This window comes from Amphibalanus amphitrite, unplaced genomic scaffold (genome assembly GCF_019059575.1).
Source record: "Amphibalanus amphitrite isolate SeventyFive unplaced genomic scaffold, NRLGWU_Aamphi_draft 000078F_arrow, whole genome shotgun sequence".
Classification (NCBI taxonomy): domain Eukaryota; kingdom Metazoa; phylum Arthropoda; class Thecostraca; order Balanomorpha; family Balanidae; genus Amphibalanus; species Amphibalanus amphitrite.
The window spans coordinates 1,036,992-1,058,748 of record NW_024881574.1 but is presented as its reverse complement, the minus strand read 5'-3'; the positions used below and the strand labels follow the sequence as shown (position 1 = coordinate 1,058,748).

The 21,757-nt window shown below is 48.2% G+C and overlaps 1 protein-coding gene across 1 annotated transcript in view; it reads right to left on the bottom strand.

Annotated features, from left to right (window-relative positions):
- LOC122379459 (ras-responsive element-binding protein 1-like) overlaps positions 1-21,757 on the bottom strand; it is a 123,272-nt gene that overhangs the window by 67,962 nt on the left and 33,553 nt on the right. The window contains exon 2 of the mRNA XM_043361699.1: positions 5,555-6,298. Coding sequence (XP_043217634.1) covers positions 5,555-6,293 — 739 coding nt within the window. The 5' untranslated portion in view covers positions 6,294-6,298. The remainder of the gene's footprint in view (positions 1-5,554; positions 6,299-21,757) is intronic.

Below are 21,757 nucleotides of genomic sequence, written 5' to 3'. Positions count from 1 at the left end.
ATCCCAGGTGCTGGAACTCACCTTCCGTATTTAAACGCTCCATCGTTTACCAAACAACTCTCGATCGCGGAATGTGAGCCCATCACCTCGATCACGGAATGTTAGCTCCATCACCTGGAATATATATTTTTTTCTTCTGGGAATATATCTTCAAATAAAGTGGTGAACGCGAGTGTGCGAAACAAACACGCCAGTGTAATCGAGCTCGCGACCTCCCTGCCGTGATGATCACTGGAACTGTTCGCGGGTAGCCATAGATAGCCAGGGCCATACAAAAGTGGCCACAGCCAGGATACTTACGTGTATTGTGTTACGTGTATGTACCGTCAACCAGGGTAACTTTGAACGCCTATTCAGCGGTGGCCCATTGCGGCCGGTCGAGACGAGATTTTATCTCCCAGTTGAGCAGCTCCTCTCAACATGAGAGGCCAAATTCTGTCTCTGCCGGCCGCCAGGTGCCGCCACTGGAATGGCGTTCAGTCACCTAGGCGTTCAAAGTGACCCCGGTTTACGGTACCTATTTTATTTTTATACGACTTCAGAGTCATCTTGTTTTTACTCAAGTAGGTTATATATCAGAATAATATTTATCGGAGTAACTTGAGTGATAGGTACATATATATTCAAAAAAAAAAAATATATGCAAATATTTCGACACACTTTGCGGTAGTCTTTTTCAATGCAAATGGCACACAGTGCTAGTTTGTTAGGTACAACAAAAATCATCATTTTCCATGCGATCGATAGAGCCGGATCCTTCAATACGATTATTAAACTAATTTATCACATCAGCGAAAACACTATACACTATTTACTACCATATCTAAGGTCAAGTACCTGGACATGGACCTGGACAAGTACCTGTGACTGGAGTCACAGGTATTTAAATTTAGATATGGTAGTAAATAGTGTAGTTTTCGCTGATGTGATAAATTAGTTTAATAATCGTAGTGAAGGATCCGGCTCTATCGATCGCATGGGAAAATGATGATTTTTGTTGTGCCTAACAAACTAGCACTGTCGGTGCCATTTGCATTGAAAGACTACCGCAAAGTGTGTCGAAATATTTGCATTTTTTTTGAATATATATGTACTTATCACTCAAGTTACTCCGATAAATATTATTCTGATATTTTATTTTTGTTGAATATGCTATCGCAGCATCATATCGCAGCATATCATAGAAACACAGACGGCTTATGAGTCCGTTTCAGTCCGTTGCAATGGTTGTGATAACGCACGTACATACCTTCAGGAGTTTACGTGCACCATGTGATAAAGCTGAGAATAAACGGTCTTTCATTGAACTTGTTTCCTTTGCAACTCGATAAAAATCACGCGCAGAGTCTTCATATAGTATAGTATTCAATTTGTCGATCGTGCCGCCGTGCACTCACCTGCACTGCGCTTTATCACTTGTATCTGCATGAATGACGTTTGTATAATATTTCAGGGGCTGTGAATTATGTAATGCATGGTATGCAGTTGCACATCCCGAAGGCCTGGAGGGGATTATGAGCACATCTTTTGGATGTCCTGACTGGTCCATTCCAAAGGATGCGCTCTGCCCCTCCATGCAGGATGATGCGACTGCAATACCTATTTCACATCCCCTGTTATTTTTGCACCTAGAGTGTAAAAAATAATTTGGATATAAATACACCCTAGTGTAAATTTACTCTCACATCCTAAGTTTATTATATTGCTTATGTGCTATTTCCACACCTTTTGGGCTGGTGTAGTTTTTGGGCACGGTGCAATTTTACTCCAAACGGGGTGTATTTTGACGCTAATTAGGTTACTATTTATATCATGGGTAGTAAAATTACTCTTCCACTGGTGCAAGTTATGGTTGCTATTTTTACCACGGGTGGTAAAATTATTCTTCGAAAAGAGAAAGAAATTACACCAGAACTTTGGAGTAAATCTACGGTGCCAAAAAATCCAATATTTTCTGGTGAGTTTTTACTCCGGCGTAAGTTTACTCGAGTTTTTACGCCGGAGTAAAAACTCACCAGAAAATATTGGATTTTTTGGCACCGTAGATTTACTCCAAAGTTCTGGTGTAATTTTTTTTCAGTGCATGAACAGTTCGTTATAGTCCACTTGTGTTCCGGTCTGAGCAAACACATAGTAGAATGCATGTCAAATAACCTTTATCTTCAATGCAACTAGCACGAAGGCAGATAAGACACTTGCCTATGTAGGTACATAAATTCCATGTTGAAGCATATCAACCTTATATACCAGGCAGCAGCCGACAAAATTACATTATGTATTATGATGGTTTTATCAGCAACATAAGCATTAAGTTTGCCTAGATCAAATACTGCCACGCATCAAATTTGGCCTGTGCTTATAAACCCATTTGCTTGCAGTTTTTATAGCCACGCTGTTACAGAGAGACTCCCATAAATGCCTCTATGTATAAACTCCTATCTGCCAATTAACCATGCTGATCCTGTTCATCTTATCCGTCACTATGCAGAGTCTGGGACAACTTTGTTTCCTTGCAGGCTCGTGTCGTCTGCCCTCGGGAGGCCTCGGTGACTCTCAAATGACTCGCAGATCGGTGCCACTTTGAGTAAGACCTTGGATCAATTTATCTCATTTGTTAGGTACACTTCACAGGCCGAGGCCCCCTTCTGACTTCTGAGCACCCTGGGTGCCTCATTCACCCGCAGCCCGATGTCTCCCATGAGTGTCTGCCTCCTTCCTCGCATCCCGGCGACTCCCCTGAGTGCCTCTGCTAACTCGGACACTCAGCTGCCCTCAGATACTGCCCGGCTGAGTCATGACTCTCCGTTACGGCTGGGAGTCGTGACTCAAACGGCCACCGAGTTCTCATCGATCCCTGAGACACCGGCGGTGAGTCAGCCGCCGTGGACAGTCACTGGAGCATGCAATCTCTCCCTCCCTCTGTCATCGCGCACATCTCTCTCCCCTCTCTCTCTTCCCCTCTGCCTCTATCTATCCTTTTTTCGCTCCTCTCTCTCTCATTCTCTCTTTCTCTCTCTCTTTCTCTCTCTCTCTCATCCTCTCTCTCTCTCTCTCTCTCTCTCTCTCTCTCTCTCTCTCTCTCTCTCTCTCTCTCTCTCTCTCACTTTGTCTGTCTATCTATCTATCTCTATTTCTCTCTCTCTCTTTCTCTCTCTCTCTCTCTCTCTCTCTCTCTCTCTCTCTCTCTCTCTCTCTCTCTCTCCCTCTCTCTCTCGCTTCCTCTCACCACACCTCCTTCAAGAAACAGACTCACATAATTATCACCCTCACCCACACAGCTATCGAAGAGTCTGAGTAATCAGTCATAATGGACATATAATTTAGCGGCACTGTGTCTGAGAACGCTGAGCGATATGGCTATCTTCCTCGCCAGGATGTTCTCTGTCTGGGGAGTTTCTGGTCATGGGACGTGATCATTGGTTACCCATGCATACTCTCGAGGACAATCAAGTCTCCTATTTTTAGTTCGGAGACAGCGAGTGGGCTGAAGGCGAGCTGAATTTCCTAATTTCATTCTCCTGTGCGACCTAATATTCTCTGATAAAGATTCAAACTATCTCTGATTACAATCCGTAATAAAGAAGATGACTCCAGATTATCTCGTTGCGAGAGAAAGTCACCTATTCAGCGCACGTCAAGCATGCAGTGTGCTTCTTTATTTTCCATCCGTGCACATCTTCGCCGCGTCTGAAACGAGTCGGCGGCTTCCCATACGCTCGGGCGGTGACCCGGACCCCTGTGCACGGCGCTCGGCTCTCACAGGTGAGCCGGGGTGACCGGCCGTGGACATTCTCACCGGCGATTACTGCCAGAGCTCACCGGATAGAGGCCATCTTTTCGGCCACACGGGTACACACGTCATCCCTTGATACGTCAGTGCCCAAACTGGTATCCATCATATCATAGACCCTTTTAAACACCCCCTTTAGACCCCTAACATTAGACCCCCTTTAGACCCTGTTTAAAGGAGTCTATGGTCATATACACAGGGAGCACTTGCAAGTTGCAATATTTTCATTCAGAGCATCTCCCATACAATATCCTATTACACTGCATGCATAGTTGCGTGCATCTAGCTTAGTAGGTGCATCTATGCCGCATATGTGAATATGTTCTTTAGTTATATGCCTACACTTATATGCCTACACACATATGCAGCTCCACCCTTCTTCCTCTCTACAACTGGTGCCTCTTTGACCCATCTAACCCAAAGCTCTCCGCGACACTTCTCCGATAAGACCCGACGGCCCCATTCTGAACTGTGAACGAAGGCCTCGGGAGAGGAGCTGACCCGGCATGCATAATATATCTCCAGGAAACCGGTCAAGTCTGCCGGTGACGGCGTATGGGTACGTCTGGCCCGGCCGCCGACCTGGTGGTGTGTCACTCAATGGTCATCAGGTCAGCGTCTTCGGATGACCGAGGAGAGACATATAGTGACAGAGCGGAAAGAGCAAGAGGAGCGAGGGAAGGGAAGAGCTAAACCTGTGTGTGTATGTATGGTGTATGAATGTTTTTATGTATGATATATGCATGCACGTATGTATTTACATTAAATTGTAGGACCTGAGATGTTAGCAGGAAGGTTGTCGACCCGATCAGCTGACCGTACGCGGCGTGATACCGCACTACCTCGTCAAGCTGCCAGGATTCGTGGGGCAGGGGGAGGCGGCGGGGATGCGGAAGCTACCTGACCCGCCCGAACAGTGCGGCGGGTGGGTCATCTCACGAGCTGGTTACGTAAGAGAGCGCATCCTGCAGATGCGCTGATGGTTAGCGAAAAACAGAGAGTGGTGGGAACTCGGGAGCAGACCGGTTTGGACCGGAATTCGGAACTCGCCGTCTATCTTGTGGGAAAATCGGAGCATGATTCGACAAAAAACTGCAACAGTAGGTAGGCTTACTGATGGAGCATATGTTTTATGGATTGTTGCTTGTACTTAATCTGTGAGTTTCGGGTGATACATGATCCCACTTGGCTTCTGAGCTTGGCTTCTGAACAAACTGATGACGAAATAAGCTACATTAATGACAGAGCTCACATTACAAAGCAAAGCAGAAGAGCCACTTACCTTGTTTGATTAGTTGAAGTTCTTCATTAAGTTTTGAGTGAAAGAATTCGAGCGAACCTGTTCAATAATATCTCAAATAACTTTTCATTTACATAATATTGGTTTGCGTTTAGAAAATAATTAAATGAAACACTACTTACCATGTGGGTATTGACGCAATAATACAAATAGACGTGCATTCAAGAAGTTTGCGAGCATAGGCGGCGGAACGGGGGGGGGGGGCACCGGGGCACCGTGCCCCCTCAATTGAAGGTGCTCGGCCGCTACTGTTTGTGGACATACCTGAAGTCAAAGTACCATACGAGTAAAACTAACCGCACAAATAGGGAGATCAATTTTCTTAGACTAGATTATCGCCTGCAAAGTGCAACAGTTTATCTATTTCTTTTTTTTTTGCTGATGCTACTGCACCTTAACAATCAACTCATGCATTTTCACCTTGCCCACATTCATTGTCTGATTTAATTGGTTCAGGAACTCACCTTTTCCGCCGGACTGGTCCGATGACGTCACTGCCTGGTCCTGAGTTGATCCTGATCCTCGATGCTGGGTCCCTGCTGTCTGCTGGGTGCTGTTCAGGGGACGGTAAAACAGAAGGCCGGGAATGTCATCCGTCTGAGTCGAGGCGTCCTCCGGCGGGGGTTTCGATCTCGCCTCAGGCTGCTTTTGAGCCTGGTCAGCGGCAGCCACAGCACTCTTCTCGGGCTCACTCACGGTAGTGCAGTCCTTTTCCAGTGAGTCTGTTTTCGGAGTATCTTCTTCAGCCGCTTGGGACAAAGCTTTGTTTGAAGCAGAGTCGTTTCCACTGGGCTCGGATTCCATTCGTGCCACGTCTTTTTGAATTTGTTCTCTTGTCAGTGCTGGTTCTTCTGAGTTGCATTCGGGCGTGGCATTGTTAGTGTGGTCGGCAAGAGCATCTTTGCTTGCATCTGGGACAATTTGGAGAGAACTATCTGAAGGAGTCACCATTTCAACGTCATAAAACTGTGCACCTTCGTATGAAGTGACAGGGGCTTTAGGTTTATCTTCTACCTTCCTTTTAATGTCATCCTCCTGAGTCATGTTTATCGCTTTATCACTATCAGTTACCAGCACAGAATCTTGGGCAGCGACCTCACCACGAATGGGTTGCGTGTCGCCATCAGTAGCAACCTCTTTCGGCACAGGCGAGATTATGGTTCTCTTCCGTGACGCCCGAGAGGGCCTCTTTCTCTTCGCCATTGCACCTGCCGAACAGAAGGACAGCTGAGTTAATAGGGTGACAAACAAGGGATAATCCGCTTTCACGCTGATTTCCGCAGTCGGGCCACAGCACCCTAGCGTGTCAGGACGGACAGAGCTGATTGAGTGAGCTCAGAGACGCACCCTCCTTCCGACCAGGAGTGGCAGTGTCTGTCACCGAGGGCTCAGGATCAGGGGTAGCCCAGATCAGGGGTTTCCACGGATCAGCGGTAGACAGATGCACAGACAAAGCAACGGGAAAGTGTATCATCGGAAATGCAGAAAGTCATAGCTAAACATGATAACGCTTGAGCCACTAAAAGAACACGAATCTTCCTCGAATCTTTAAAAGCTTCGTAAAACCACTGATGTGTGTGCCCATAAGCGAGGAAGGGGACTTTTGAAAGCATCTTTACCTAATCGGGCTGCCATTTCCGTGGATATTTAACGTCTTATTTGTTATCTTGTTCAGCTTAAATTTAGTACCTCAGATTTGACACCTGGTGGCTCAGCCGTTTTGATAGTTCACATTCTAAATTCGCTGAGAACAGCGACCCACTGTTGTCGAACCGTAAAGTAAAGGCTGCCATATAACTATCACGTGTCAATCACGGCGCGCGCGTATTGCGGCGAACACGGAAACACCGCACGTGCTTCGAGCGCGTCGGCAGGGAGAGATCAGAGGGACGGAGGCGAGGCGGGGCCAGCAGAGTGCCCGGGGCTGGCCGAGGAATCTGCATCTCTCTCCAGACCTCCCCGGAGAGGAATCGCCTCCGGTCAGGAATGCAGCTCGGGAATGTCGTGTGACGTCATCGTGCGGAAATGATGACGTCATTTGACGCGATGATCGGAAGTCATCGACCAGTAAGAAGCCGATGCATCGTGGAATGGTGCTCTCTGTTGGTTGCGGAGCAATGATTTGACCGGCAACCTGAGAACGGCAAAACGAAAGGTTTGGACGCATGTTTCATTGATATTACATAACTGCCCATAACAACTAGCGCTGAAATAGTACGCTCTTGTCCCAAAACTCGTGATGCATGCACTCAAGCACGCTTCATGTTCTAAAAGCAGCTCTGATTGTGCTGTGATAAAAGATAATTACCACATAGTATGCACGTTTAGGTTATATAAGGACTCCAGCGCTCACAGTCATTAACAAAATGCACTTGCAACAAAGGCAAGACAGCGACAACGAGTTATATTTTGAAAGGCTTACATTATTAAATGGATATGCTATCACCTTTGGACACTATCAGCAATGGGCACACCAAGTGGTCAGTTGCAAATCATCCAAGGGCTAAACTGCTCTAAAGAGATACGATTAACTACGACAAACGATTCGACGCTGAAAGAGAACGGGCTCCTAGCCGTTTGCGACTTGGACTATCAGTGATGGCCGGGCCATTTCGCCGCACTTTTAGACTGCCATTTTCAGCGCTGGATCAATGTCTGAAGAGCGATACACTTCAGGAGTGTGATGGCTTTGAGGGCCGGCCGTGCACTCACATCAGTCCAGAACCGCCGTCTAACGGTAGCCGGAAACGGAAGCCGCGCTGAAAAGTTGGCTCAGGAGCGCCGAGGAACCGGCGTGGGGTGCTGGATAAGTGCAGAATTAGCCCGGCGCCTGGGCGGCTAGTGCCGGGGAGCGTGCAATATTCAGCGTGTGGGTCCACTTCACACAGAGGGACGTGGAATATAAAAAGCTCACTGAGCTGTGAATGACACCCACGTATTTTCATAGCTGCGATTAGACAAATGTGTGCCTCTTGGCTGCGGAAAGCATGCGAGGTTCGAAGTTCTAGATTCTTCCTGCTTCGTGTTATCTGAATCAGTTGAGAGTTCGTGAAAATGTAATCTGAATTGCAAAATTTTTGGCAAAATTACAACCTATGCTGAGAGGGAGGGACGTGTACCGCAGGATGGCGAAATGATAGAGCCTTGTAAAATTTCAGGTAAAACGGTGTACCTATTTGTGGGCACCTGCACCCACTGGTAGCTCTTTCATTCCATATAAGTAAATGCCACTTTCACCGATAATGTTGACTGCTAAAGGATCTGTTTTCTGATTGACTGCCGTCTTTCAGTTTACCATGGTGCAGTAAAAAAAGGGGTGCCAGAGAATATACCATGCTGTAAAAAAGTTCCTCCTTGCCTGTCAGCCTTTACATTTAGCGTTGGTGCATGTGGTGAACGAGCATTTTCCCATAATTTTAGGTGAGCATACAGCGCACATAAAATGTGTGAAATTAGCAATGAATCGTTTTACACTATATTCATGCTACGAGTAGTTGCATTATAATATATTGAAAACATGAATGAGCCGTAAAAAATTGATAGATTTCAACTGGACCTTCTTCTAACTTCTAAGACATGAAAGCCGCACTCGCGTACTGCCTTTGCTATATGAGACAGCTGGTCTTCTGGACGGACATACCGTACGCCTCACTTATTGACTCCGCCATCACTTATTGGTAGAACTAGGAGATACAGCAATCGTGCTGCAATGTTTTTATCTTTGCACTTGTTTTAGGATACAAATCAATCAATGGAATGAACGAAATCAAACGCACAATCCACCTCAAAGCGAGATGTTCGCTGCTGTGAAAATGTAGTATGTTTCAGTTTCTAGCGCAAGATCTTCTGCAAATCAAGTCTAAGCATTTCAGTTTAGGTGAGTCATATCGCAAACAGTCGGAAGGAAAACGGCCCACTTCTGCCAGATGCAATCAGCTTGCATCATCCCTGTTCTTACTAGACCGCCAGGATAGAGGACAGGTGACTCCCTCCAGCACGTTGCGTGCGGAGGTGCTCCCGATAGATGCGCCTTCCTGGCAGGGACCCGGGCCGGCCCGGTGACACCTGATGACACCAGGACGGTGGCGGCATGTCCACTCCTTCCTCCGACACCACAACAAAGAGCTCCCGACAAGATGGACGCTGATGACACGGGCCGCCGAGCCGAGCGGCAGAAGCTGCTGAAACGATTTTCCTCCGGTTCGCGCTAACTATTCGTGCGAGGCTGGGTCCACACTTTTTAGATAATGGTACTCGTAGTTAAAAATCAAACTAGGTGCAGAGGGTTGTTACAATATCTGTACTCAATGGAGCAATGGTATTGCAGCTTACTTTACGTCTACACATATTAACGTTAATTACTTTTTCTGTCCCAAAGCATTACGTTAACTTCTCCATGGTCGCTGACCATGTGAAAGGCTTGGGTAGCCCAGGTGAAATTAACGTACGCAGGCAAATGAGCGCAGAAGTCACTGAATGACGCGTTGCCATAGAAGTCCTGCACCTCAGGAGCGGCATCCAATTCGTAGAGAGCCCCACCAGCGGTCAAACGGCGTCATTCGGGGCAGCTCAGCTCCCACGAGTGAGCCGAATTCTCACGCCAGATGAGCTCACGGTGAGCAGATTATTCAACCTGCAGTCCAAGGGTGGTCATTGCGATTCTGCTTTGTAATCCTCCGCAAAACACCAATCTGTGGTTCAGAGGTATGTCAGGTGAGCTGTGGAGCGTCGTTTGCCTATCGCGGCACCTGAGATGATGTAGTGATCGATGGGCGTCGGTGACCTCATGCAAAGCGGTGGACATTTTCGCTGGCAAACGGAGTTTCTAACCCTCCCATGCTTTGAGGCAGTGCTGTGTGCCAGGTGCTATATTTATGGGGTGTCCCGAATGCCATACTATATTCGTAGCATTAGTATTTCTATTGGCGTCTATCATGCGATCTTCCTAGCGATTTGGTTGAAGAAGGTGGGTGCTTTTAAACGGATTACATGGAGCTATTCCGCAAGGGAGAGTGAAGGTTTCCCCTGGGGAATAAAAACAAACAACAGTGCATACACTCACGCACGCAGTACCGATAAAAGTCAATTGTCTGGAAGTGTAGAGTGAATGTTTCCTTCCCACGACCGCATACAGCAGGTGCATCGCATGGCTACATATCCGACCGAGATCAAAAAGAACACTCGGCGTCACAGCTAAAACCCTCGATCATCTACTGGCCTAATCCACGACTACAGTGCATAAACTTCAGCATTCCTCGTGTGATAACTTGTAAAGGACACGTAAAGACACCGCCGAGGCGGGTGAACATAATGAGCGCCCGAGCCCCCACCGCGTCTCACCAGCTCCTGCGCGAATCTCTGCAGCACAACCGCTCCCCAGCGCGAAGTTTCGCTCCCCGGTGGACTTCTGGCGTCCCGAGGCGCTTCCCAGGGCGTCCCCAATTTACGGTGGGAGTGCGCGGGGTCCGGCAGGGCGGGCAGGACGCTGGACCGGATGTTGCAAGCAGGCGGTTCGCACGCTCCGAGCGGCCGCGCGGCGAGATCGGCGGGGGACGCCGTCCAGCCAGGCGCGCCGGTCGGGAGAGGGAAGCAGCGGGGTAGAACGGACAGGACCGGGGAGGTGCAGGCAGGAGTGTGTGTGATGGTGGAGCAGGAGAACTGAGAAGGATAGGAACAGAGCAGGAGTGGAACATGGTCAGACAGAAGAAGTGAGGCGTGATTGGAGAGACGCAGAAGAGGTGGCTGGAAAGCAGTGAAAAAAGAAACAGGATAGGAATGGAACTGGAGAGGGACGGGAGAGGACAGGAGAGGTCAGGAGTCCGTCTTGCGGAGGGACAGAGGCGAGTCACAGCTGTGAAACTGAAGTGTGGCTAGAAGGATTTGACGACCAGAAGAGGCTAGGAGAAGCGTGGAATGGATAGATTCGGGTGAGGAATAATGGCACTTCATCGAACATGAACATTAGGGGCCCCCGGATGGAATATCCGAGCAGACACGGTCCAAGCTGCTTTTGAAGAAACCTGCTGGTGTTTGCATAACGCTTCACAGGGCAGAAGCGCTTCATAAGTCAGAAGCGTTCAGGTTGCCGATAATTAGCCCAAGCTCATCAGGAGACTGATGTTTGGGAAACTAAACGCCAAGAACTTCTACGAAGTTCTATTAATATGTGATCAAGGGTGCATGGTTCATCAACTTTTGTTGACATATGGTGAAGCTTTACAGACTTAAATATCAACTTCAAATAAAACAGATGTGCAAATGGTGAATGATTTCAAAGAATCACTGAACAAACATGAGGATTAGGCTAAGCTGTATGAAAACCAATTCCAATACAAAACCTGTTGTGTGGGCAGATAACCGCACGGCGTATTCCGCGATAAGTGGCACATCTTGGGCTCGATTCCGGGGAAAGTCGCTCTGATAAGTGTCTACCCTACAATGATGAATGTCAGGAGGAATCCAGGAAAGGCGCGGAGCAGGTGGCCGACCGCGGCGGGGACAGGTGCGTCGTCTCCCGACCGCCGAGCCGGTGGCTCTATACGAGTTCACGGTTAGCGAGCCCGGAATGAGCCGTGAGCATTGGAGCGGTAATGTTATTACACTAATGCCGCACAGCATCGACGCGCCTCCCTTGCACTCTGGTGGACGGTAGCCGAAGCAATTTAAACGCGTCCTGCAGTGCCGAGCGCCGTAATGAAATATGGTGCACGGTTTTCATTAATTGGAAGGCTAAATTGAGCGTACGGCGCGTAGTTACTGCATGTTCAAAGCAGTAACTAGAGTTGGATTTTAATCGGGAGAACTGTACCACACAGGTTGGCATTAAAATTGCACGCGTTTGCACTCATTTTAGCCGATAGTAACTAGCCACACATCCGTCAACAAGTCAGTAAATGGTCCGACGACCACTTACGGTATTGCACAAACACGATTGCCGCAACAGTTGAAATGTTAGGCTTTGCGTAATCAACGCATATTATCATGAATTATGCCTAGAGTGTTCTTTTTATTCTCAATCTTAGAATAGCGACAGGCCATAGATTGTCGAAAACTATCGACGTCAATCAATAGTAAGACATTTTAATAAACTGGAGGCCACTGTCCCATAAAAAACATGAAACATTGCTGCAGTTCGTTTCATTCATGAAATAATCCTTGTCCATCAAAGCAGTCATGTGCCATGAGGACCCCATGACCCCGTGTCCTACTGTTTGACCCCGTGTCCGACCCCTTGGTCCGTGACCCCGTGTCCTACTGTTCCTACATTTGCTCGTGCAGTGCTTATATACCGGCTCCGGCACTTGTGAATTCCATTTCAAAATACAGGCTCGGCAATATTCCATACGCTTTATTCAAGCTCATCACACAAAACGAGCCACATTTACACGAATCTAGCTAGCTCCAACCAAAGTAGCTTATCACCACTGTCGCTTCCATCCCCAAGACAACCACCACAGACCGGTCGAACACACAGCGGTCGGCGTCCATTTTCGTCCCCCGCTCGTCAGCTCCGCGCGGTCAGCAGCGTCGGTTCCGGCGGAGTCCGGCGGAGTTTGTCGTTATCGTCGGCCCGACGCCGGTCCGCCCCGCATCGATCCGACCTTCTCCGAATAGAGCGTCGTCCCCGTCGGCAGTGACGACGTCCGGCGACGATCCGCGCCGGGCGGCCGGACACCGGGCGGCGGCCGAGCGCCACGGGGGACGGACGGGGAGGGGAGCGGAGTGGATGGAAGGGAAGTGGAAGGGAAAGACAAGGGAAGCGAAAGGAAGGGAAGGGAAGGGAAGGGAAGGGAAGGGAGGAGAGGCGCTAGACAGGGGTGGGTGCAGTATGGACAGGAGTGTTGATAGGAGTTGGCAGGGTCTTAGAAAGGAAGAGAAGAGAGGAAGAGTCCTAAAACGCCAGCAGGATGGGAAACTGGAGGAGAATGCGCTGTGAAAATGCACACGAGAAAGGCAGTCAGACACTAGCCCAACATCTCAAAAATAGAGCATATCGTATCCGAAATGAGTATGAAATACATAAATTTACATGCTTTCGAGACATGAACACAGCTTAACGTCAAAGGGTGTGAGGAAAGAGATGCACGTCTAATGGGAAAGGGTGCGGATGGAGTGAAGAGACATAAGACCGGATATAAAGTCATGAGGTTGAAAATACCTTAGGTGTGTTCACATTTCACTGAGCTCATGTTTTCTAGAGCTGAAATAAGCTAGGTGGGGAAGTTCACGCACCATAATAATTTGCGATAACAGCTTATAAATTTATTTAAACAAAAATGACCCGTGATTTTGCGGTGCTTTCTGAAGTGCAGCAGGAAAAACACATTTAAAGCGAGACAGTTGCACCTTCATTCAGCCAACAAGGAAGTCAGCACAGCTGTTGGAAATGCAGCTAAACCCCAGTTCACACAGAACGCCGACTTCCATGCACGTCCTCCTCCCGCCACGTGTGTGACGGGCTGCGAACCACGTGGCACGTGCCGGATACGCCCACAGACGTGTCTGCACGTAGCGACACGGGACAAACTCGCTGTGTAAGGAAAACACCGAAAAATCCCACCGGGGTCCCACCAGGCAGCACACAGCCACGCTTCACAAACGCGCTGTTCCAGCGAGCGAGTACGGATACAGTTTTTGTCCACGAAACTTTGAACATGCACTGATTTTTCTTGACGATATCTGGAGCAGAATCTAAGCAGACAATCTTGATTGTGTTTAATCGGATTACTGAGTCCGTAAAATTTGTCCTATATGATATTTGGGTGTGTAAACAGTAAAGCGAATTGCTCATGGCATGTTAATTGCTATTATGTTTATCGCCTCGGTCTTTTGACATGTTTCACCTGTTTCTGAATAATTATTTCTATAGATTCATCCAGAAAAATTAGCAACACATGCTTGCACAATGCACATTCATGCTATTCCAGTGTCCGGAGGTCAAACCCCGGCTTCAATAGGGCAAGAGTCCTAACACGACAACGCTGCGAAACAAACTCCTGACCGCCAAGCCAGACAACCTTACAACAAGCCAAAGCCCCAATCTCGTCATGACAGCAATGAAGTTTCGATATATCCAGTCAAACAGCAGCTGACAAACCATATAAGCTCTCCAGGTCACAGAAGGTCAAGCTCTGATGTCAGGTCACCCTTCTCGACCTCAGGGGTCTCCATAGCGCCGAATTGTGAACACGTCATGCGCGGGGCCAGTCCGGAACGGCCATCTTGCTGACTGGTCGGGAACCACGGGAAAACTGTGCACCATCTAAATGAGCGCCGCTCAGAAACATGGGCCTGAATGCTATCGGGCCCGCATCTGGCGACGGGAAGCACGGTAGGGCCCGGCCATTTCCTGGGAGCGGCCGCCTGGGTGCTTTACTGCAACATCCACTGCCGCCCGGGTCAGCACGCGAGGCTCTGGTTCATGCTGCAGACCGTTAGCTCAAAGCGTTATCTTTGAAACATCTTTCCAGCAAATGAATCAAAAGTGAAATGAAGGTTGGAATGAAATGTCGCTCATTGGTGATGACAAATTAAGAGTGTTAATTATATCAACGCTATACACAATGTTTTTTTAAGGCAACTGATGCTCTATGAATCATACCAGATTAGTCCAAGAAGATGCATCAAAAATGTTTTTGCTTCGTAAAACAATATTTTATACCTTCATGCCGTGATGTATGTCCTAAGTGGGGTTGAATGTATTCGAAACAAACGACAGTGTACTAAACCAAATTACTGATAGTATAAAGACATACTATGAAAAATATTCCAGCCTTCTTTGACTTGCTCTGATAGTTAAATATGTTGAGCAGTTCTGCATTGCTTTAACAAGTCAAAGCTGGCTATGATATTGGCAAAATATCTATTATGTTTACACTCACGAGCGTACAGGCTTCCATGCCAAAATGATAGAGCATGAATCAGAACTTGTAAAAGTCATGTGCTTATTGCAATGTCAGACACTATTATTGTCCATGTAAGCAGCACTCGATCATGACATGCAATTGCATGATTTAACAGTTGAAATTATGCAAGGACGATCGAACAATGCGATGACAAGGTAGGGACAAATAAAAAGGTGCTGTCATCAGCTAGGGAAACATTTCATGCCGTGTGTTCGGCTGAGGCGGCCGAGACACGGTAGATATTCAAGATATTTTGCTCCCCGTTGTCACTTATTTGCCTATATTAGTTTGTTGTCAGATTTCTCGCCAAAAGAAAACCGAGCATTCACTATACCTAAGTCATAAAGTTCATTATTTCCAATAATAGGATGCTCCCTCTAGATACCTCTTCATCCCCCTCCTCTTTCCTACCTCCATCTCTTTCTCTATTCGCTCATTCACCATCTCCCAAGATCTTGATGAAGCTCTGTCTTAGAATGAAGAAGTGATTCCTCATTAGCTCAACCCCTCTCTATCTCTCCCCTGCCTCTCTGCCCACTCCTCTGCTCTCTCCTCTGTCGTGCGTCTGAGTGGCCCGTCTCTCCCTCTCACAGCCCCACCCTGTACCGACACGGTACACCTGCATCCGCCTCCTCCCCTCCCCTCCCCTCCCCTCCCCTCCGGAGACAGCAGGTGCGGCCCGGAGGCAAGCGCGGCGCGTGCGCCAGAACTGCCGCCGGCGCGGATGCGGTAATGGCTTGGCCTCGCTAGCTCCAAGGTGAGAAAACGTCCCATCTCACCCTGGGTCGTTTTCAGCAGAGGGTGACCGAAGCGCCCCGCCTCCCCGCTGAAGGGAGAGCAGGAGAGCGGAAGGAGGGGAGGGGAGAGTGACCCGCCTGGTTGGCTGTGACCGGGAGATGAGGCCTTGACGATGTGAATCACGGCGTGATTTATGTGAATTCATCTTACCACGAAAACGCTGATTATCGAGTATCCTTGAATTCGGTACTTACATACTGACTTGGGGCCGCTTTGTGATGAAATCTGTGCGCTATCGGTGGTTTTGCGTCATGCTGAAGTGAGTTCGGCTGTTGATACTCGTTTTCATAGCAGTTCGATAATTTCGGTAGACCCCCGCTAGCGATAGGATAAGCTATGATCTGTAGCACTGACAACTCGGGCGGAGGATACCCAGAAGTGATAAATATACAAACGCAATGCATCATGTCTGTGCTAAATTATAGCATTAATATTTTACTGCACCTCTTATCAAAGACGCGCTATAAGAGTAGTTAGATACTTCCATGGAGACTACTGAAGGTGATATGTTCTCATAGGAGTAGGAACAAGCGGAGGAGGGGGGGGGGGTAGGTGGGTCATGCCCGCCCCCACTTTTCAGCCATTTTTAAAAAGCAAAATCATTATTTTTTATTTAAATACAAAACTAAGAGCATGACTTGATTCAGCTAGGTGGGATGAGCGCAAAACTGCAAATGATTTCTGCATAAGGGTATTGGGGCCCCCACAAAGTGACATTGATGATTGAAGTTTCGTTGACCCCCCACATTTCGTGAGGTTCCTTCGCCCATGTACAGTCTGTCTTAAAAGTACCGCGCAAAGTGACGGTGGATCCATCGAGCCTGAATGAGGAAGGGCCTGCTAAATTTGTACCACCGAAGCAATTGACATCCTCGTCCATTCCCTAGGTCAGTTGGTCGGTGACTTTCAAATTAAAGCAGGCCCTTTCTCCGTCAGGCTCGATGGATCCACCGTCACTTTGCGCGGTACTTTTAAGACAGACTGTACAGTCTGTCTTAAAAGTACCGCGCAAAGTGACGGTGGATCCATCATGCCTGACCGAGGAAGGGCCTACTAAATTTGAGTCACCGAAGCAATTCACATCCTCGTCCATTCCCTAGGTCAATTGGTTCGGTAACTTTCAAATTATAGCAGGCCCTACCTCAGTCAGGCTTGATGGATCCACCGTCACTTTGCGCGGTACTTTTAAGACAGACTGTACGTACGTTCTAAGCCCTTCCGTCCCCAAACTGATGCTCGACTGTCCTCCACGCTCTCTTTTGTTCGAGTGTGATGAACTCTGGCGCAAAACGTCCCATTAGCCACCACTGACTCTGTCATTATCGCAAGATAGATAGGACGCGCCCGTTTAAATGACTTCCGTTAACCCTATTCCTGGCGGGCTCCGCCGGGACAAGAAACTGGCGGGGGGGGGGGGGGCCGATTCGGCCCCCCCTGAGATCTCGAGAACGAAGCAAGATAGCGACAAGCGGTAAACGGCATCGGATACGCACGGCCAAGATCTACAATTTTTACTAAGGTCATTTTCAGGTCAGGTCAAAGATGACGTCACAGGGGTCGAAAAAGTCAAAATGGCGGCACTAGATATGGAGAGAGTTTTTCTCGAATAACTTTCGAATTAGTCAAGATAGGAACAAACTAAGGGCATCATCGTGATCCTCTCGTCAATCCGCATCGAATGATATATATGTTGACCTCGAAAGGTCAAGGTCAAAGGTTGACCTCAGGTCACGTGACCTCGAGGTCATCATGTATATCATTCGATGCGTCTTGACGAGCTGAACACAATGAGACCATCCACGCGTCTGTATCTTGTTCCTGTACGGAGTTATTGGCCAAAAACCTTTGGTGACCTTTGATGACGTCACATGACCTCACAGCTGCCCAACAGCAAAACAGACCTCAAGGTAGTGAAGGTTGATCGTATATGAAGTCATGTATGGTATATGGGGCCATTCCGACCCGTTTTAGTGGTAAAAACAGGGAGTTGATTTTTCCCCCATTGACTTATAATGGGGAGGTCGCGAAATTGACCTGACCTTAGGTCACCGATATCAAAATTCCGAGATATACAAATTGCACATACTGGTACCCTAACTAAATCCTGAAGAGAAGAAATTGATCGGTCAAAAACTCTAGCTCTGGCGTGATTGCAAACTTTTCTGAGGTAGCGTCACCAAACCGCCTCTGGTGACCTGACCTGAGGTCAGATCAACTCAAAATTTTCAGACATGTTGCGTAGAAGCCTTTTAGGAAAAGTCAGAAAATTTGAGCTTCCTAGCTCAACGCGTTTGGGAGATATAACCAAAAAACCTCAGGGAGGGGGGGGGCTCCTGAGGCCCCCCCCCCGCCAGGAATAGGGTTAAATTGCGGTGGTTTCGCCGACAGTTTTCTCGGTACAAGGACACCAGCGACAGCGCCACAAGACACCATGGTCATGTTTTGAGCCTTATCTTTACTCAGATTTTTCCCACTTCAGGCCTGTCTAGTGGTGTTTCGATAATCCCGACATGTTTCCATTTACTCTAAAAATAAAGTGTTTATTTGAGCATTTTAATGAGTGACCTTACCCTCGAAGTTTAAAAAAATTAAATCCAAACACTTGTTTATTAATTAACAAATGTTAGAATTTAATTTTTTTAAACTACGAGGGTAAGGTCACTAATTAAAATACTCTAATATGATCCTCGCACAAGCACTGAGAAACTTAAAGAAGAAAATGTTTATATTTATGGAAGACGCCTTTGTCTGGCCCCATTTAAGGCATTGGGAAATATTATCATTACTCTTCCTTTCCTTCATATGACTTCAGTGCGTCTCATCCATGTCTCGCTTTCTGTTTTCTTCTGGCCAGTTGACCGATCAAACGAGCTACAATAGCCAGAGGAGAGGGCAACGGACACAAAATCACAGACAAAAGAAATACCACTTGTGACTCCAGCCAGTCGATTGATGCGAGCTCAACTGCCTTATAACCATCATTGCTCATGGACAACAGACTTATTTCATACCAAATATGCCTGCGGCAGTGGGCAGATCACAGTGAACAGAAGACATCATGCATCAGACAATGGGAAGCTGAAATTAGACATTGGAAACGAGGCTGCGAACGGCACACATACAACGGACGGCATCAGACAGGATGCAACGGATACACTACAGCACAAACTGAACACAACAGACAACAGACAACAGACAACAGACAACAGACATCAGACAGCCTCCCACAAATGCCGCGCGGACGGACGGCGTTCTGCGCCGATTGTGGCGCAGATGGTCTGACGATGGGCGGCGCGCGGCCCACCGCGATGGAGGCCAGCAGACCCGCGATGAGGTGGCTGGCGATTTCACATCTGCTGGCCGCGAGACCAGATGAGAAAGACGATCAGGAGGCGAAGAACATCTGACGCCATCTGTGCTCAGACCGCAAAATGGCCACGCTCCACTGGGAAGGAATCCAGAGCGGTTCGCCACTGAATTATGGTCAAATCTGGACGTCAGTCGATTAAGTTCTGATGAACATGCTCTGGAGAGCAGGTAAAAGCATGTACTCGCTTATTTATGCGTTGAAATTGCGCGGAAAACCGGTGTGAACTGGGCTTTGTTGCTGAGCGACTCACGCTGACAGGGATTGGGTTCCATGGGTACCGTACTGGTTCCGCCACATTGCGGGAGATTTATGGCTAAATGGATGGACTTTTTGAAGGTTTTGGAGATTGTGGGGAAGTAATCCACGCAGGTTATCATTAACCCGCGCCCTGCTGGGGGGGGGGTGTTTGAACACCCCCCCTTGTGGTTTTTCGCGAATATCTCAAAAACGGCGGCGCGGAGCGCCGCCGTTTTTGGTACACCTTATCATACATCAATTCTACACATTTTGTGAAAATTTCAGACCAAGGTCATTCAAGGTCAGGTCACCAGGTCACTTGAAGTGACCTCACCTCATAAAAAGTTTCAATGTCTGTCATAGCTACACCGAGTGACCGATCGCTTTGAAACTTTCAGCGATTGCTAAGAGCAATAGCATGTACAAAATGTATATCTCAGAATTTTGATATCGATGACCTAAGGTCAGGTCAATTTTGCGACCTCCCCATTATAAGTCAATGGGAGAAAATTGAAATGCGCCTCCTTTGGACGAAAGACATTATAAACACTCCCAAACACTGAATTACAAGTGGTTTAGACACACTGAACATGAAAATGGTGTCCGTGACCCCTGCTTATGCCCTGAGGTCATCTTAGGTCACGAATGGTATCTAACAGTTTTTCGCAAATAACTTTTGATAGAGGCATGCTAGAGCGATGAAAACGCCTTAGATGTGTTCAGCTCGACGATTCGGATCGACTGATATGCAACATGACCCTTTCCGGTCAGGTCATGACCTTGACCTGAGGTCAAATTTTCAAGTTGACCTTTTAAGGTCAAGTTATAGTTCATTCGATGCGTCTTGACGAGAGGAACACGATGCCGGTAAAAGTAAGCTCGTACAATGCTTGGGTCAAAAGTTATTGCAGAAAAACTGTTTCCGAAAAAATCGGCTATTTTTGCAGTTTTTGCCCCCTGCAGGGAAAACCGTTGACGTTAGGTCAAATCTGAGCGAATTACTCAGAAAGGGCGTTAATAGGGCTATCGAATGCGCTTTTCCGCGGCGCTGTAGCTCTATTGGTTCCCGAGTTATGCGTTGGCTTCTTGGAAATTTTCGACATTCGACCTGGAAATCGGCGAAATTTTGCCTTCAATGACCTTTGGTGACCTGACCTTTGACCTGACCAAAAAATTGACCGAAGTGATTTCCTCATTATTTTTGACGCTCTTTCGAGCGCCGCCTTCCGCGTATCGCTACGTGGCCCAGGAGCCGAGTTAGAAGGGGGGGTGTTCAAACACCCCCCCCCAGCAGGGCGTGGAAATCCAGGACCCCCAGCCGGGCGCGGGTTAAAGTATGACTGCCGCAGTGCAATAGCTGTTGAGGCATTCATAGAGCGGGGTGAGTAGGTACATGAAAACGCGTGTTCCTTTCCGTGCGGTTGAATGCTAGCTATCTAGGCAAACGGCGTAAGATTCTAACTAGTTTGGGTCAATGACCAGGCGTTAGGAGCATACTTGTCTGTTCCATCCTCAGGAAGATGTCTATTTTTAGGTGGGGGGGGGGGGGGGCACTAGAAGATCTGAGCCAACATATAACCAACATTGCCTATTTTCAGCCGCTAGTTTTCCAAACACCATTTTGCCTTTCAGCCGTCAGTCGCTGAGTTCACGTGGCCAGCCGAAGATGCGACTCCACCGTCACGGCTTATCGTGACTGAGCGGCCGTGAGTCGTGACTCACGCGCTGACCGTGTTCCGTGAGGACTCTGACTCTCGGCGCCTGGTGAGTTCGTGACTCGAAGCAGTTTCCCGACTAATGTGCCATGGCGCTGGGGCCGCGCTGAGACAAAGGACTCCGGCGTGGGTCGATCACACCAAGTATTCAGCAGAAAAGCGGAGTCGCGTCCGTCCCCCACATGGGTTAAACGCGCATGGTCATAGGACTTGAAAAAGGATGTCAGATGTCATGTTAAAATCAAACCGGACTAGCGTTTGAGCCCACGCAGTCGTGGGGACATTGGCAATTTACTCTGCTCACAGACATTTCACTGAAAACGTCCGGCTGATTTTAGGATCGCTCGCCATTTACCAGTTTCTACTGCAGTCATTGCTCTGACATTTGCAGAGCTGTCAGAGACACTGTCAGCGCGCACGCAGCTCGGACGTTACACGCGACGTGTCACGTTCAATGACAGCTTCAGACCGGGATCCGCAGAGACAGTTTGGGGGCTGTCCGCAACCTTGGACGCGCAGCGAAGGGACCGCGGGGAGGGGTGAATCCGGCCCATCCTGCGGGGTGGGCAGCCTTCCTGTTCGCGGGGTGGTGGCGAACAGGAAGGCAGCGATTCCAGAGTGGCCCGACTCCGTGCCAATTCC